The 18825-nt window shown below is 38.9% G+C and overlaps 1 protein-coding gene across 1 annotated transcript in view; it reads left to right on the plus strand.

The window, feature by feature from the left end:
• The window catches only part of LOC125412618 (multiple epidermal growth factor-like domains protein 9), a 106001-nt gene extending 92093 nt beyond the window's left edge, over nucleotides 1-13908 (plus strand). Inside the window, exons 5-6 of the mRNA XM_087904931.1 lie at nucleotides 7364-7633; nucleotides 9257-13908. Of these exons, the coding sequence (XP_087761057.1) occupies nucleotides 7364-7633; nucleotides 9257-9708 (722 nt within the window). The 3' untranslated portion in view covers nucleotides 9709-13908. The remainder of the gene's footprint in view (nucleotides 1-7363; nucleotides 7634-9256) is intronic.
• The last annotated feature ends 4917 nt before the right edge of the window (nucleotides 13909-18825 follow it).

The raw sequence follows: 18825 nt of genomic DNA on the forward strand, positions 1-18825 counted from the left end.
TAATTATAATCAATCCCTAAATATTATTCCTAAACCTGAGGACAAACTTTGCTGAGAAAGGGGACATCGTCCTCTAGAATTACTTCCAGCTGTCATGGGGGTGAGGTTCTTTCTGGAGGATCCTGTGAAAGTAAAATGTTGGTTAAATTTCAAGATCAATGTCTTTTAAAATTGCAAACAGTCTCTGAGTATTTTGTGGAGGTCTGGCCAGAATGTTGTACAAGATGTGCACCATTTCAGCTAGCCAAGTTGGAATCATCTGTGCAGCTGATATCTGAAACAGGACATGTAGTAGTACTATCAGTATCATGACGTCATATCAACCAAGTGGAGTTGTTGTTATGGAAGGTCCCATCTTCTTCCTGGAAACTTCAAATGTCAGTGCAGGAAAAACTCATTGTTCATTGTGGAAAACTTAAACATTAATTATATAGACATATACAAACATATATTCAATGAAAGGTATGAGAGACATATTCAATGAAAAGTATGATAGATATGAAGAAAAGCAAAGATGTTTTCTAAACTCATATTTCTTTCTGTCTCATATCATGGCTCTTGACATAAGACAGAAACTCCAGAAACTCTGGGTTTTTCTCCTAACAACAGGCTTGGAATTAGAGAGGGATGGAGCCAAGAGTCCAACTCCAAAACCAGCTCTATAAATTCAGAAATATGATTTAGTATATTCCAGAGCTTCATACTCACAGAACCTATTCAATTCTTGATAGTCCATATTGGGTAGTTATTTTTCCATCTGTCAGTATTCAAACATCCAGGGTCCTTTGAATTTTTCAAAGATGAGTGTTTTCCTGTGGAGATAAGAAGAGAACCCTGCCCCCATTCTATGTTTTTCTTACCACCTATATGGTTATCATCATTGTAGATGCTGTCATCTCTCCTTTCCAAGAGGTTTCTTCTCTTCAAATATAACCTTTATTAATTTTGATGGTATCCACAATTTTTCTTCTCCTGTGGAAACAAGAGCAAAACCCCTTCCCCAACGTATCACATCTCCTGGCTTCCATTGAGAGGTCAGCACATCCTTGATATAAACCGGTTGATTTAGTTCAGCAGACTTTTCCATTATCCAGTGTCTTTCTGCCGCTGTTGTTCCCTTCTCATTAGCGTTAAAAAAAAATCAAGGTTAATAAGGCATTATGTAATCTATTTCTGGGGGCATTTTCCAACTCCTTTCTGTTTATTTAACATATCCTTTGTAGTTCGATTTGATCTTTCTATGACTGCTTGACCTGTAGGTTGTATGGTATACCTGTAACATGCTTAATATTATAACAAGCAAAAAAATGTTTCATTTTCCTAGATATATAAGCTGGACCATTATCTGTTTTTATTTGTGCAGGTATATCCATAATGGCCATAACTTCTAATAAATGTGTGATTACTGAGTCAGCTTTTTCTGAGCTTAAAGCAGTTGCCCACTGAAAGCCTGAATAAGTGTCAATGGTGTGATGTACATATTTTAATTTTCCAAATTCTGCAAAGTGGAAGACATCCATCTGCCAGATTTCATTCCTTTGAGTACCCTTCAGGTTAGTCCCTGCAGGTAGTGGTGTTTGGTTATATAAAGAGCAAGTAGGGCATCTCTTTACAATCTCCTTAGCTTGTTGCCAGGTAATGGAAAACTCTTTCTTTAAACCTTTGCTATTGATGTGATGTTTTTTATGAAATTCTGAGGCCTGCAACATGCTTCCAATCAATAATTGACCAATTTCTGCATTACCTTGTGCTAGAGGACCTGGCAGACCCGTATGGGACTGGATGTGTGTTATGTACATTGGGCAAAGCCTATTCCTGATTATGTCTTGTACCTGGATAAACAATGAAGTCAACTCTGTATCATCTGGTATAAATTCAGCAGTTTCAATATGCAAGATAACTCTTTCTGCATATTGTGAATCTGTAACAATATTAAGAGGTTCTTTAAAATCCCTTAGCACCATAAGAATGGTATATAATTCTGCCTTCTGGACAGAATCATAAGGGCTTTGTTCCACCTTACTCAATTCATCTGATTTGTAACCAGCCTTCCCTGATTTATTAGCATCAGTATAAAATGTATGGGCTCCAGTTATTGGAGCATCATGTACAATTCGAGGAAGAATCCAAGAAGTTCTCTTTATAAGGTTAAGTCTACCGCTTTTTGGATAGTTGCTATTAATTTCTCCCAAAAAATTAGCACAAGCCCTTTGCCATGGTTCATTTTGTCTTCCCATAATTTTTTTATTTCATCAGTAGTGAAAGGCACTATAATTTCTGCTGGGTCTGTACCTGCTAGTTGACGAAGTCTCAGTTTACCTTTTATAATTAATTCAGAGACCTTTTCTACATAAGTTTTCAATTTTTTACTTGGTTTGTGTGGTAAAAAGATTCATTCTAAAATAGTATCTTCCCTCTGCATTAAAATTCCCATAGGAGAAATTCTGGAAGGCAATATGACTAGAATGCAATTAAGATTTGGATCCACCCTATCTACATGTGCCTCCTGTAATTTTTCCTCAACCATGGTCAGTTCCTTTTCTGCTTCAGCTGTTAATTCCCTGGGACTATTCAAATCTTTGTCACCATCTAAGGTTTTGTTTAAATGAATTATTAGATCAGGTGTTATCCCAACAGCTGGTCGTAGACTGGAAATGTCTCCTAACAATCTCTGAAAATCATTAAGAGTCCGTAACTGGTCTCTTCTAATTTGTGCCTTTTTTGTCCTAATTTTCTGTAAACCTATTCTGTAACCTAGGTAATTAACAGAATCTCCTCTTTGAATCTTTTCAGGAGCAATTTGTAATCCCCATTTAGGCAACATTATCTTTACTTCCTCAAACACTCTTTCTAAAGTATTTATGTTTGAATCGGATAGCAAAATGTCATCCATGTAATGGTATATTATAGATTTAGGGAATTGCTTACATATTATTTCCAGTGGCTGACTTACAAAGTATTGACACAGGCTGGTACTATTGAGCATTCCCTGTGGGAGGACAGTCCACTGGTATCTCCTAGTAGGCTGGGAGTTATTATAAGTAGGCATTGGGAAGGCAAATTTTTCTCTATCCTTTTCTTGTAATGGTATGGTAAAGAAGCAATCCTTCAAGTCAATAACTATAAGAGGCCATCCTTTGGGTAACAGAGAAGGCAGAGGAAGTCCAGACTGTAGAGGGCCCATAGGTTGAATTACCTTGTTGACAGCCCTTAGATCTGTCACCATTCTCCATTTGCCAGATTTCTTTTTTACAACAAACACAGGAGAATTCCAAGGGCTAGTGGATTCCTCAATATGTTGAGCATCTAATTGCTCCTGTACCAATTGTTCTAAAGCCTGCAATTTATCTTCAGCTAAAGGCCATTGTTTAACCCATATTGGCTTTTCAGTTAGCCATTTTAAAGGTAGGGCTGTAGGTATCTCTAAAGGTTTGTTAGTTGTTTTATGTTCTTGTACAGCCTGAATGGCTGGTGACCTTTGTGCATAGTACTTTATTACATCCTTCCTAGAATCATGACTTCCTGAGACTCCAGGAATGTTAATCTGGGTATTCCATTGTTGTAGCAGGTCATGGCCCCATAAATTTATTGCAATATCAGCTACATATGGCCTTAACTTTCCTCTTTGACCCTCTGGCCCAATACAGTGAACCCATTTCGTGCTTTGTTTAACTCGAGATATGATTCCAATTCCTAATAATTGAACATCTGCCTCTTGAAGAGGCCAATTTGGATGCCAAGATTCTGGAGTGATGATACTCACATCTGCTCCTGTGTCTATCAAGACAACAACCACAATTCCATTTATACATACTCTCAGCTTTGGTCTCTGATCATTTATAGAAGTTTGCCAAAATACATGTTTCTTATTTCCTAATTGAATTTCTGACTTATCCTCCAAATTTGCATCATTTAGAACCTTATGATCTTGTACAGAAGCTTCTAGAGTTTTTAATTTTCCTGGTATGACATGTCCTCCACGGTTACTGGGAATGACTGGGCCACTTTTGGCTTGGGGGCCTGCAAGAGGCCCCTCAGGGAGTTTCCCGATGGTATTGGATTGCCTTGTCTGTCTGTTGTTGATCTGCATTCATTCGTCCAATGTCTTCCTTTACCACACTTCCTACATATACCTGAAGGCCGAGGTTTCCTATTCCTGCCATTCCCAGATGAAGTGTTATTCCTAGAAATACCTTGCCTGCAATCCCTTTTTAGATGTCCAAATTTACCACAATTAAAACATTTGGCAGGTTGATGTCCCCTCATCGCTTTAGAAATTGCTTCTCCTACCCAAGATTCGTCATTGTAATTAAAGGTCTGAAAATTCATGGTATGCTGGATCCATTTATCCATAGGTGCTGATCTAGACCTTAAAGGCCCAATTATCTTTTTGCAATCTAAGTTTGCATTTTCAAAAGCCAGTGATTCAAGAATTAGTTGTCTAGCTTCTGGGTCTGTTATTCCTGTGTTCAGAGCCTTAATAAATCTTTGCAAAAAGTCAGTATAGGGTTCTCCCTGTCCCTGCCTAACCCTAGTATATGACTCTACCTTTCTTCCTGGCTCTGGTAATCTACCCCAGGCATTTAAAGCTGCCTTATGGCATAGAGACAATACTTCATCATCATAAAGAGCTTGGACCTGTGGATCAGCGTAAGCTCCTACACCAAGAATTTGATCCTGTGAAACCTCTACAACTTTTGTTCTTCCTTGCTGTTCCATATGTTTGGATTCTTCCTTGAAATAAACTCCAAACATCAAGGAAGGTCCATCTTCAAGGACCACTAAAGCTAACTGTGAGAAATCATGGGGGATAGTCCTGACATTAGAAGTCCAAGTCCTTATCATTTCCTTAACAAATGTAGAGTGCAAGCCATAATTAACAACGGCTTGCTTAATTTCCTTTAGGTCATTCATACCTACTGGCATCCATCTAGATTCTTTGGCTCCCTTTGAGCCTTTAGAAGTTGATGCTTTGTCAGAATAAATTACAGGGTATGTTGCTAAAACCCTGGGTAAGTCAGTTCTAACAGGTGGTGGTGGCATTGTATCTTGCCCTTGTGTCTTCTCACCCAATTCATCAGTTCCAATAATTTTTTCAATCATTTCAAATCTTTGTATCATCACCTCTCTTAAATCCTGAATCTCCTGACCTGCATGTGTTTCTAGTGATTTCACTAAGGTATCAATTTTTTGGTCCCCATTCTGCACTTGTGACTCCAAGGTCTTAATGGTTCCTTTTAAAGATAGTATCTCCTCCTTGAACTGCCCCTGGATATCATGTAAATTGTCATCCTGGAGGTATATTCTGTCTGTTACCTTATCAAAACTCTGTGATAACTTTTCAAAGTCAAATTCAACAGCCTGGATCCTTTCAGGTAATTTCTTAGTGCCCTTAGATAAGGAGTCAATTTTGCCTATCATAGTATTAATCCTATCAATTAATGCCACATATTTCCACAATGATATAACATTAAGAAGGAAACTAAAACCTAATAACCAGTAAATCGAGGTACCTCCATAGGCATATAGGCCACTTGTGATTTCTACCAAAGTGGCAGCAAAAGCTGCTCCTAGAGTCCCATTAAAAAAGAAACCTGCCATTTTACCTTTCAGCCACCAGATGGGGATGTCTCCGAGTCGCAACTGGAACCACTGTAGGCCTCACGACAAATCCTGTTTTAAAATCTGCTCTGTTATTTGTTCAAAAACTGGGGAAAATGAGTCAATTGAGAGGTCAGATGTACACAGAGAAAAAATCCAGAGGCCAGGCACAGAGCACAAAAGTTCAGAGAGCTTCTAGTGGCCAATAAACAAGGCAGCCTGGCCTACCCCGGCCGGGCTCTCCTGCCCTGCTGCTCTGTTCAACCCAATGCAAAGGGTCGTGACACAGCCACTGCGCTGTTGCTAAAGAGGCATAGTGCTTTGGGCCCCGTGTCCCTGTGTTGGGATTAAGGGTCAAGCTGCTTGCAGCACTCCCAATCAGTTATGGTGGATGGCAGGGGTTTCAAACAGCTTGCTGGAACTTCAAAGGGAGCTTGTGCTGTGAGCTCTTTGACTCACGTTGCAAGGAAAAATTTAGAAGTCCATGTAGAACAGGGCAAAGTAGGCCAGCAGAGACTGTCTGGACCTGTGTATCCTGGGAGGTGTGGAGGTTATGGCTGAGGGAGGGCTCGTGCCAAGCCGAGCTGGCCAAGCTGAGCTGGTGGCAGGCAGCCAAGCCAGAGGCTGGCAGCTGAGCCAGGGGGTATGGGATGGTTCTTAAGCCAAACACTGGGCGCCAAATAATGGCAAATCAATCCCACACCAGTTATGTTTTAAAGGGGTATTTTTTTTTGGGGGGGGGGTAAACTTACATACACATAAACCGTCAGGAAAGGAGCCTAGTCGCTGGAGCAGGAGCCAGAACCAAGCACCGGAACAAAGAGGCTGAGCCAAGGCTTGCCGCTCTTCTTTTGAAGAGAAATATACCACACCCCAGTGGGCTGGTATTTCAACGGCTATTGGCTGACGGAGCAGAAGGCTCTCCTGCAGCACTGTGGGCTCGTGCTTCAGCGACTATTGGCTGAAGCAGCGGAAGGTACTCCCGCAGCAAGGCAGGGATTAGATCATTTTCAGTAGAAAATTCTATTAAGTTTTCACTAGTCTGACAGCCCATTAGAATTGAAGCAACTTCTCTAGGTTGTTAGGATATGTACTCAGATTCACTCTGGAGATGCTAGAGACTGTAGGAGTGTACTACAGTAAAGAGCTTTAGGAAATATTGAGAGCGCTGGAGGTAAGAAATGATGCGAGCCTTACACAGGAGCACAACACTGGAGTAGACTCACGCCAATATAGGAGTCTTTTAAAAGATCACTGACATGAACTGCTAACTGCTCAAAAGTGGGAAGGAGATGGAGGACTAAGAGTTGGTTCTAAAGTTTGGGACCTAGGTAAGTGGATGGGTGTTGGGACCATCACTAAGGTGTTGAGGACAGTCATGCATGTTAAATTTGAAAAGCTTGTGGACCCAGGTATACAGGCAGTTTGTATATCATATCCAGTTTGTAATATAAGACAGGGGAAATGGAGTGGATATACACTCCATTTTCCTTTGTTAACTGTGCAAGTGAGTGAACTTATCCATGAGTAAATGGATAGAGTGAAAGGTGAAAGAAACCAAGCATAGGCTTTCTGGACATGCCCATCATTCCTTCAGTATGCTGAAAAGTTAGTAAACTGTTGTGAGTATTGTTTCTCTTAACAGTGAGTGAGAGAGTATACCAGGGAAGATTTGTAAACATTTTTGGAGGGCAAATAATTTACTATTTTTTAATGTAAGTTGAGAATTTACTGAATTATTTTGATGTTCTTTCTATTTTAGAATCTGGTGAATTGGAGCCTACATGTGTCCGGTGTAAAGATGGTTACACAGGACAGAACTGCAATAAGTGTGAAAATGGCTTTTACAATTCTGACAGCATCTGCATACCGTGCAGTTGTCATGGCCATGTGGACCCAACTACAACTCCAAAGATTTGCAGACCCGAGAGTGGTGAATGCATCAACTGCCTCCATAACACCACTGGGTTCTGGTGTGAGGACTGCCTAGAAGGGTATGTTCGAGACCTCCGGAACAACTGCATCAGGCAAGGTAAAGCTCTACCTAAGATTACACATTTAGTATCTAATGCCAACGGTGAATGTTTCTAGACAACTGCAATTAGCCTTGTAAACCTTCCAGTTCAGCCAGAGGAGTTTCTAGAAATGTATTTTGATAGGTTTTTCCCTAAAGAGGTTTCTTTCCCTTCCTGATTATCTCCTGAAACAATAGCATCAACTCTAGAACTATGAAGACTAAGACAAAGTCGGTGCGACAGTGAGACAAAGCGTGTTCATGTTTCCTCCTCTCTGTCTGTTATAATTGAAAGGTCCCATCATTTGTTTTCATCAGTAATCATCAAAGACCTTTTCAGGTAGGGACCTGTAGTCTGCTTAGAAGTTCCTCTGCAAAACTGGAGTTTGTCCTAGCCTCTTCACACTTTGAGCTGACATGTCTCTGTCTGTGGTATATGAAATTTCATTAATATTCCCTTTGGTTTTTTAAAAGAAAATGCCATTCATACAATAGAATGTTTTTTGTAGAGAAATTCAGTGAGGATTAACTAAAGTTAGTTAGGAATGCAGGAGGAGCTAGGGATATTTAAGGATTATTAGACGACAGAGATGTTAGTTCCTGTTCTTGTACAAACTACTCATTGTGATATTCTAATGCACACTGATTACTGAGCTGAGGTACAGTTGGTCTGTGACCTGTGGCATATTTCTACTATGTTAGTGATTAGATTGTAGAAATGTTGTCTCTGCATTCCACCATGTGGAAGGTATACCTTATCCAGTCCAACGAGTACCAAGAAGACAGACTGATGGTATTTATTAGCCATGAAGAAATACAAGCTTTGCCTGTGTTAGGTCAATTGATGTAGTGTGCTGTGGTGATGAATAATAATAGCTATTTTTATAATCATTTTATTGAATATGTATAATGTTCATTTAAATCTTCCCAAAAGCTCTGTGAAGCAGGCATTATTACCCATGTTTAACAGTTGACAAATCTAAAATTCTGAGAGATTGACTTTCTTGTAGTAATACAGTCCTAACAAGACCAAAGCTTTCATCCTCCCATTGAGCTATGCTTTTGAGAAGTCTAAAATGTAGTTCCTTGGTTAAATACTTGTCAATAGTTCAAATATACACAAAGCAAGAACTCTATATGTGGAATTAAAGGAAAGCTCTTTTCTATTTTGGCTGACATCATCTCTGAGCATTTAAGTGTAATTTTTTAATATATTTTTAGTCTTCCTCTGAGGAAAATTTACCTTCATGGAATGCCATCACATGTATTGAATATATGTTTGGTCACATAATTGTCACCATTAACTGTGTGATGGTAGAAATGTTGGTGGCACATTTACTGCCTTTACAGAAATATCAGAGATTATCATCCAATAAGGAGGGATGGAAAACTCTTATGTTAGAATTTTCCTAAAGTTTCAAAATGGGTGTCATACACATTGGAGGTGCAATAGCTGGGCTTTCTAGATCCCATACCTTATCGTTATATTTATTTAAAAATTATTTTTAGCTTGCATTACCCTGGGCAGAGTACCATGTCAACATCCCACATCAACTTCCACTCTCATGTGTATTTCTTTTATTGTTTCTCAAAACTAGATAATTTTGTCTTTTACATTTCATTCTCTGTTTTTATTTTCAGAAGTTATTGTTCCAACTCCTGAAGGTTCTACCATTTTGGTTTTCAATGCCTCTTTGACCACATCAGTGCCCACCCCTGTTATAAATAGTACATTTACCCCCACAACCCTGCAGACTATCTTTTCAGTAAGTTCTTCTGAAAACAGCACCTCAGCTCTCGCTGATGTATCATGGACCCAGTTTAACATCATCATTTTGACAGTCATCATCATTGTGGTAGTGCTGCTAATGGGATTCGTAGGAGCTGTGTATATGTACCGGGAGTACCAAAACCGGAAACTCAATGCTCCCTTTTGGACCATCGAGCTGAAAGAAGACAATATCAGTTTCAGCAGCTACCATGACAGCATTCCCAATGCAGATGTGTCAGGATTGTTGGAGGACGATGGCAGTGAAGTGGCTCCCAATGGGCAGCTGACCCTGACGACACCCATTCATAACTACAAAGCTTGAGGAGCTGGGCTGTCCTCCTGGAGTGCCAGAACACAATACTCACTAAAACGCATCTGCCCTCCAGCCCCAGGTAGCCTGGGTAGAGTTTGCTGAGAATGGCATCGTGCAAATGAACTGTTCAGGTACAAATTGTAGTGCGCTTAGCCTATCTGTTGCTCTTAATTCATCCCCATGAAGATCTGAAGCACTCATTATCATTGAGGACTTGAAGTAAAGTATATTTTTGTAGCAAACCACATGTGTGTATGGAAAGGCTGAATCCCACACAGTAGCTCAAGTCTACCCAGCCTCTCAAAGGACTGCTGGGAAAGTGGCCATCTCACCAGCCCTGACAAAATGCTGATGTGGAGGGAAAGACTGATAGAAGATCATCTTCATTTTGGGAACATATATTTTAAGAAGAGGCAGGAATTGTGTTCATTTCACTCTACTAAAAGCTATAATTGATGAAAAGCTGGTGTCTAGGCTGAACCACACTAAACAATCTTGGCTCTGTGTAGACTAAGGGCAGAAAAGTTCCAAGAGGATCTGAAGAAGGGCTTGGCTTTCCTCCCATGAGTCTCCTTCAAGGATGGGATGAAAGCACAGGATAAGCCTCTGTGGTGAGGGCAGGTGCAGCACCCAGAGAGCAGAAAGTTGATGATCCTCTTCAGGGGAGGTGCCTGCCTCTAAAGAAACAAGGTGTACATAGTTAATGTAGCATACCTGCTCCACATTGTACTTGTATCTATTTGTAAAAAAATCATGTCCTATTTTATCATCTAGACTTTATTTGTATAGCAGTTAATGGTGTTGTAAAAAGAAGATATGGAAATTGGTTAAAATACTGTAAAATAGGTGGCAATATTGCTAGAGCTGAGAACTCTGTTGAACACCATTCACTTTTTGTCCCTATTTGGACACCGTTGAAATTTATAAGAGGTCAAATGTTTCTAATCTTTCCTCACTCAACCTAGATTCATATGCTCTTTGACTTATGATAGATTCAAGCAATAGATTTGAAGTCTGTATTATTAAACTGGGACAAAGGCTGCATTCTCTAGATACTCACTTAATTAGCCACTCTGTGTGTTTTACATTGCTCAGTGTAAACATCCTCAGAAAAAGACTTCTTTCCTGAATGTAAAAGACAGTCTTCCAAAGGACAGAACTTTTAAATTAAAAAAGAAAAGCCATCACGTTACATGGGGCACCTCGTTTTTATGCCCATGAAATACATATGTACCTCCCATAGCCTCCAAAATAAAGGCCACTGATATATGAGCATAACCTGTCCCCACGAATCATGAGGGATATTTGACTTCTTTAGTGTAGAATCCATCCCTCTTCTTGTCTGGCAGAGGGTTACTCTGGTTGAGTGTGCATTTTGTCCTTATTTGTAGGTGCCATTTTCCCCTGAGGCTGAGTACTGATTTTTTCATCCATTATGCACTGACAGGTGTGGACTAAGCAAGTCAAAAAAGGTGACCCAGTCCATGTGGTTAGGGAAATACAAACAAAGACTAGACCTAGGAAACTCAGACTTACCTTCCTCGCAGTGCAAAACAGTTTGTTCATCCTCTGTAGGAGACACCACGTTTGTCTCAGGGTTTGGAAATGACTGGAGTAGAGGATCCGGAGTCCACCTGAGGGTGCTCTGCATATGTGACTTCTTTATTAGAGTAAACAGTGCCTCTCCTTGTACAGAAACCATTTTCAACTGGCTGATGAGCATAGCATATGGGTCTATTGGTTTAATCCGGAAAATTACATAAGAGATCAATATTTTCATTGTCCTTTGTCATTTACAAAACACTTTTCCATGTGTGTTCTTTGATCCTAGCCATGACCTCCTAATGAAATGGTCTTGTACCCATTTTATAAATGATGAAACTGAGGCAAAGAGAGACTAAATCATTCAGGGCTATATAATGCACACCATTTTTATGCTTGGAATCAATTCTCACCTCTACAGCATAGTCATTTGGCTATATGATAAATCTCTCTATATATGAATCTACTAGCCCTAGGCCCTATAAGGCTGGGATGAAGATTCACATATGTGGATGATTCTACTACAGTCCTTATGTGCTCTCAAGTGTGCTCCCCCGTGTGTGTGATGTATGTGCTTTGCAAGCACAATTCAGGGCCACATAGCTACAAATGACTTTGTGGAAAGAACACATGAGGATTTCTATCTAAAGTCAGAATTAATGATGAGAAGGTTAAACTGTCAGAGTTCATTAAAATGAATGAATTTCTGTAATGGGGGGGGCTTCCTCTAGCAATTGCAGCACAAGTGTGTGCTGAGTGCATCACACAAATTACAGAGCATTATGCAGAGTGATTACCTCACTGATACCCCATCTCCTGCCAAAAATAAAGGTAAGGAGATAAAAACCAAACATTTGTTAAACAGATGTTTACCCAAGAAATAAATAAAGAGTGTTTGTAGGCGCCTAAAAACCAGTCAAATAGTCAAGATTCCAGTTCAGTAGAGATTCCTTGAAACAAATCCTAAAAGATAACACAGAAATTAAACCACAAAGAATGTTTATCAACTAAGGCTCCTAGGTCATATTAATTTTTCACATGATGAAAAGGTATAGCCTTAAAATGTATTTTAAATAATATTATTTAGTGACCACAGCACTCTGCTTGTAGAAATATTTTTGCTCTAAAGATCAACAATGAGGCAATCTTCTCTTGAAATTACAGTAGAAAACCATCAGAAAACACAATGCAGGGTTTTCATTCTCTGGGGCTTCACCATCCAGCACCGGGTGTCCTCTGGAAAATCTATGTTTGAACAATTTTTGTCTAGTATTGATTATGTGTTCTTTTTAAAATATAATACCTATGTGAACCTTGCTGAGAAATAGTCATCACTGCTATAAATGAACTGATGCTTGCTTGCTTCTTCATTGACTTTCTTAGTAAGCCCTGTGCATTTCCCGTAGGTGAGTGTTCTCGTCAGATTCAAGCATGCCTTTGACCTCCCTATCACTGATGCCCTCCACACTGCTTCCCAGGGCTCTCTTATTTAAAGTCTTTTCAATTATACAAAAGGAAAAAGGGTAGTAAAATCTCTTATTTATTTGATTATCCTTAGTGCATTATTTTTCCCCAGGACACTTGAATTTTAGAGAGGGCAAAAAGGCCGGCATGGGCTAGAAGGATAGGGCTTTCTTTGTTTTTCTTAACAAGATTATGTAAGTCCCAAATGATATCACTTAGAATATTCCAAGAGCCAGTAACCATCAAAGCAACACTCAATAACCTGCCAGTTAGTCTGGGTTATTTTATCACCAAGATGTAATTTCGGAGATGAGAGACAGTTGGAGCTTGATTATTGATTATTCACCCTGGTCCTATACTTTTTTTATTTGTGTTGTTGCTTGTAAACATAAGATTGATTCTAAATGACTGTCTCTGGCTTCTTACATTTTGAAGTACTGTGTGGGTGAGAATTGAGTTTCTGTATCGCTCAAGGAAAGTTCTCTTGACAAAATATTCAAAATAAGTTAAAAGAACCCAGTGTAATCATTAGGGTAGTAGAAGTCTTTGTGATCTCATACAAACACACACACACACACACACACACACACACACACACACACACTTAAACTGTTGCTACTTTTGACAGCAAGTGGTTTAGGAACTGAACTGGGTTTAGTGTCTATGCTCAGGGTTGGTGGAGGTGATGGAGGGTTAATTCGTTGTTTTCTTTCACTCTGAGCCAGTGACTGTGCCATGGGAAGAAGCAAGAAAAAGTTATCAGGCTGAAGAAGTCAAACAAATAATATCTAATGGCTAACGGTTATATATCATTAAAATGTCAGTGGTTTGAATGATAATTTTTCAAAGGCCTTGGGGATCTTTCTTGTTACTTATGCATATGCAGAAACTGCAGCAGCCCTGGAATGAGCCCAGAGCTTCAGATTCAAGCTAGCCCAAAGCTAAGTGACTTCTAGTCAATTGTAATGCTAGGCACAGCACTCTGTACTCTTAAATTTCAACCCAATTAATTAGGGAATGTTTCTAAAACATAAAACTTATATTTATGTCACTAAAATCCTAACCCAAAATTAAAAACATGTCTCATATGTGTACTGTACTAGGTTTCATGATGCATTTCTAAATTTGTGTATGATTTGAATATATGAAAGAATTTATACAAGAGTGTTATTTAAAATTATTAATAAATGTATATAATTTGTACCTATTGTGGATTGGTTTCACTTTTTTACGTAGTGAGAAATTTTAGAAGTCTTCAGGTAAGTCCTGAAGATCATTTGTCAGCTCACTTCATGGAAGTCATTGAATCCTTCATGTACATTAGTTCGTTAATACTGAGAGAGTCTACGCCTTGGGGAGAAGATAGCACATGGAACAATTCCTTATCATAAAGCAAATCCATACCAGAGTTGAAAATCTATATTAAAAGATAGTATTGGGTAGGGATTTGGCTTAGTTGTAGGGCACTTGCATACCATGCACATGGCTCCAGGTTCCATCCCCAGCACTTCCAGTAAACAAACAATAGCATGTATTTTTGTTCTTGTTGCTTTCTGTCCTCTCTGCCATTCACTGGGATATCTATCAAAATTGTGTTGACAGTGACTCCCTTTGAATTTCTGACTTTCACGTGCGACACTTTCTGAAGTCTGGAAGTGAACATATTCTATGTTGGTTGGGTAACCCCTAACAAGAGTGCATCTTTCTATTATTTCCAAGTTTCCTTGAAGAGGCTCTCTTTTAACAGTTAAACCATGTTTAATGAGACACTGTCTGCTTATCCCATTAAGCATCCAAGGGGTGGTTTGAAAAGAGGCTACAAGAAGTCTAATCTCTTTGTACTGAGAACTTTATAACCTTGAATCAATTTATTCTAATCAGATGCTCATGATAACTCACACCTGTGATCCCAGCACTCGAGAGGTGAAGGCAGGAGGATCAGGAGTTCAGGGTCTTCCTGTCTATATAATGAATTATAGTCCATCTTAGGCTATGTCAGACTATCTTAAAAAGAAATCATGTTTCAGTTAATTAATCTGGAATTTTAAAACGTAATTTTTTGTCCTTAACTTTACAATCAAACTTTAAGAAGTTAACATCATCTGCCTGTCTAATGTATATAAATTGGGTATTTTAAGAGAATGGAATAATTATGCCAGAAAGCTAAACAAATTGTTTTCAAGAGAAAAAATTTATACAAACTCAGTCACTAGGAAAAATATCACTAAAACAATAAAGTATTTTTATGCTTCTGGTCAAAGTCCATAAAGACATCTCCATTCCATCATCACAACTGATCGTATTAATTTTCTGAGGAAAGTAAGACATGTGCCAAAAAAAATCAAATGCTCTATTGTAATTAAACTGTGAAGGCAATTGTAAATACAACCATTATAATTAGTTTTGTCTTACTGATATTTCTTGCGGTGCTGGACTCTAGACTTGCTCAGTTAGATCTTCAGAATGAAACTAGAACAGGTGAGATGGCTCAGCTGGCAGAGGTGCACATGCCTGCAGATGTGAGTTCGGTCACCAGGACCCAGGAAAGGTGAACGATAGTACTGACTCGGCAGAGTTGTCTTCTGACTCCAACTGCATGCTGTGCCCACATGAGTACCCACTCATTATAAAAAAAATAATTAAAAACAAAATTTTTTGCACAAGTTGATAGTGTTACTAATGTGAGCATCCTGAAAAGCCAAGTCTACGTCAGTGTTAAAGTCAGTTTCACCTGTAAGTCAACTTTTAGTTTTAAAAGCCATTTTATGAAAAACAATTACAGTAAGTATTTTTCAGGTTTTCTAAAATTTCTATTTGTAAAATGAAAGCCATTGGACAAAATGTATTGTTTGAGAATGCACTGGATTATATTAGTCAGTAATTTTCAAACTGATGTGCCAGAGCTGGGCAGATGGTTCCATCAGTGTTTGTTGTACATAGATGAGGACTTGGGTTCAGATCCCCAGAATTCACATAAAGGGCCACATATGGCAGTGTCTGTTTGTGATACCAATGTTGTGGAATCAGACACAGGCAGATCCCTGTAGCTCTCTGGCCAGTTGATCCAGGCAAATCAGTGAACTACAGGGTCAGTGCAAGACCCTGTGTCAAAAAATAAAAAACACTACAAGGACACATCTGATACCAACCTCTGGACCTCCACACACACTCCCAAGTACATATGTGCACATGCATCTACTTGCATCCTCAAATGTACACACACACTCACACACACACACACACACACACACACACACATACACACATGTGCATGCCCCAAACAAAAAAACCCTGTGTGCTGCCGAGTTGAGTACTGCACTTGGCACAGTTATAGGATAAAAGCAGACTGTTTACTATGTGTGCAATAGGAAGCTTTTGTAATAAAATGTTTGGGAGGAGAAGTTTTGTGTTTCCCTTTGTGCTTTCAGATCAACTGCTAAAATCATGTATATTGATATTTTAATTTCTGTCCCTAATAAGGACTCTCAGCTCTTTCTCATGCTCATATTACCATTCAAATCTACCACTTTCAGCACATGTATAATTTCCCATATATATTCATCTTATGAACTTTTTCCTTTACCAGGGTTGTTTCCCCTACCTATAACATCCTGAGAATGTTCATTCTTCACAGCCCTTTGGTAGAGAGCTTATTGCTTCTTAATATTTGAAATAATATGAATACTTTTTGCTGCACCTGAATGAAAAGGCCTTTAATCCTGCCTTCCTCTGTAGCCTTGTTTTTCTTACAACCAGGCAGAGTTGGTTTATGAATTTACTGGGCTAGGTATGGTAATGTTATGGTAGGGTGCTAGAGTTCCTGTAGAATTGGTCTACCTAGGAATTCCTGTACTGTCTTCACCCCCAGGAGGATAGCAGTATGGAGGTGATGAAATCTTTTAAAAGATGGGGCTCAGTGGGAGGTGACCAGTTCTTAAGAGGTATTGATGCTTTTATCATGGAAGTGTGTGCTTCCTCTCACAAGGGGGTCCCAAGACAGCAGCTTGCTAGGTGAGTCCTATCCTTTCTCTATGTTTGCTGCTGGTCACTATTGAATTTTCCCTACCCTTTTTAGTGCCATCTACTGTGAGGCCCTCCCTAGAAGCAAGCAAATGCCAACCATGCCCTTGAGTTTCCTGAAATGGTACTTAAATAAAGTTTTATAAAGTACCCTGCCTTAGGTATTTCTTTATATGAACACAGGTAGACTAAGAGAAGTACAATATTTCATATGCAATAGCACCATCAACATACAGGCTTCAGAGGGTTTGAGAAACCCTTCAAAATTATAGATCTAGCTCTCATTTATTTGTTTGATTTTCACTTTTGAGTTTAAGGATTAACAACTGCCTAGATGGAGAATACTTCTTTTTTTTTTTTCTAACAGTAGATATTCTCCCATGGAATGTTAATTGGTTCAGTTAGTAAATTTGTCTTGACATAAAAAAAAAAAATTCCAGGACCTAAAACAGCAGAGACTTCTACTTTTTTTTTTTATTTTCCAGCCTGTGCAAAGTTTCTAAAATGGGAGAAAATTCTAGATGTTTCACAATAGAGAGATAGCTTAATGCATACTCTGGTTGAGATAATATATAGCAAGTAAAAAATGATTAAGAATTATTAAAATGGTATGAAGATTAAGAAAAATGAGAAATTTAAAGACAAGCATGAAATTACACTCCTAGGAATACTAGATTTAAGAACTGCTTATGTGTGCACACCAGATTCCTTGTTGAAGCATTATTAAAGTAAGATAATTAGGACCAGTCATATGTCTGTCACTATAAGAATGGACAGATTACCGTCCATTTATATTCTCATAGACTCCTATGCAGTAGTGGAAGATACATGAATTATAGCTATTCATCAGCTTGATTATTATGGTGTCCCCTAAAAACATTGAGGAGGGAAAAAAGCACTCACGGGGGTGTATATATAGTACAATTTATCTTATAAAAAAAGCCAAGAATTGGGAAATAAGACGTTGTTCGGAAGTATATGTATATCAAAACAATGGAATAATTAGTACAAAAATGTAACTTTAGACCAAAGCAGGAACTGCACAGATGGCTGGGAAGGTATTGGAAATGCTCACTTCTGAAGTCACACGTGAAGAGATGGGTAATCATGCTGCTCTTGGTACCCACAATAAAATTGGTTTTAGGATGCCAAGCACTTCAAACTCTGGAGATGCTGAAACCCCAATGTAAATTGGTGTCATATTTATAACATACATATATAGACTTCAAGGCATCTCTGACTTCTGTTACCTACTGTAATATAAAGGTAAATAGTTGTTAATCTCCAAGGATATCAAATATGTTTTTACATCACATGTTTTTGAAAGCATTCTGATCCATGGTTGTTTGAATCAATGATTGTAGAAGATAAGGATATAGAGGGCTGATGATTCTTTATATATCAGTGTAAAATAGACATTGTTATATATGTAGCAAACATAATGAAAACTTTTTGAAAAATTACACTTTGCTTTGTTTGTTTTGGTTGGGGTACACCTGCCCTCGTGTGTGTGTGTGTGTGTGTGTGTGTGTGTGTGTGTGTGTAGGTCAAAGAACAATGTTTGAAAGTCAGTTCTCTCCTTCAACCTCTGAGTCTCACTAGTGGGCCCCTTATAGGAAAACTTAATAGAGGAGTGTCAGAGAGTAAATAGGGTAGCATGATTTAATCTGTTATGGTTTGGATAAGAAAACCAACCACCCTGCCAATAGATTCCTATGTTTAGATGTTTGGGTCACAGTTAGTGGAACTGTTTGAGAAGGATTAGGAGGCCTTGTTGGAGGACACTTTTCCTAACACCAGTCCCAGTCTTGTTCTCTCCTCCCCCCACCTCTGCTCCCCCACCACATAGCAGATAAGATGTGACCTCTCAACTACTTCTTCAGCAGCTTGCCTGCTTGCTGCTTGCCTGCCACCATGCTCCCCACCATGAAGTTAATGGACTAAGTCTCTGAAAGTATAAGCAAGACCCAAATGAAACACCTGCTTTTAAAGGTTGCCTTTGCCACAGCTATAGAACAGTAGCTAAGACATCATCTATGTCAAAAAAAATATAAATCTATGAAGGAAATATTTCTGGGGAAAATACCATAACTTGATTGC

The sequence above is a fragment of the Myodes glareolus genome, chromosome 3, assembly GCF_982192425.1.
Source record: "Myodes glareolus chromosome 3, mMyoGla1.1, whole genome shotgun sequence".
NCBI classification, from domain to species: Eukaryota; Metazoa; Chordata; class Mammalia; order Rodentia; family Cricetidae; genus Myodes; species Myodes glareolus.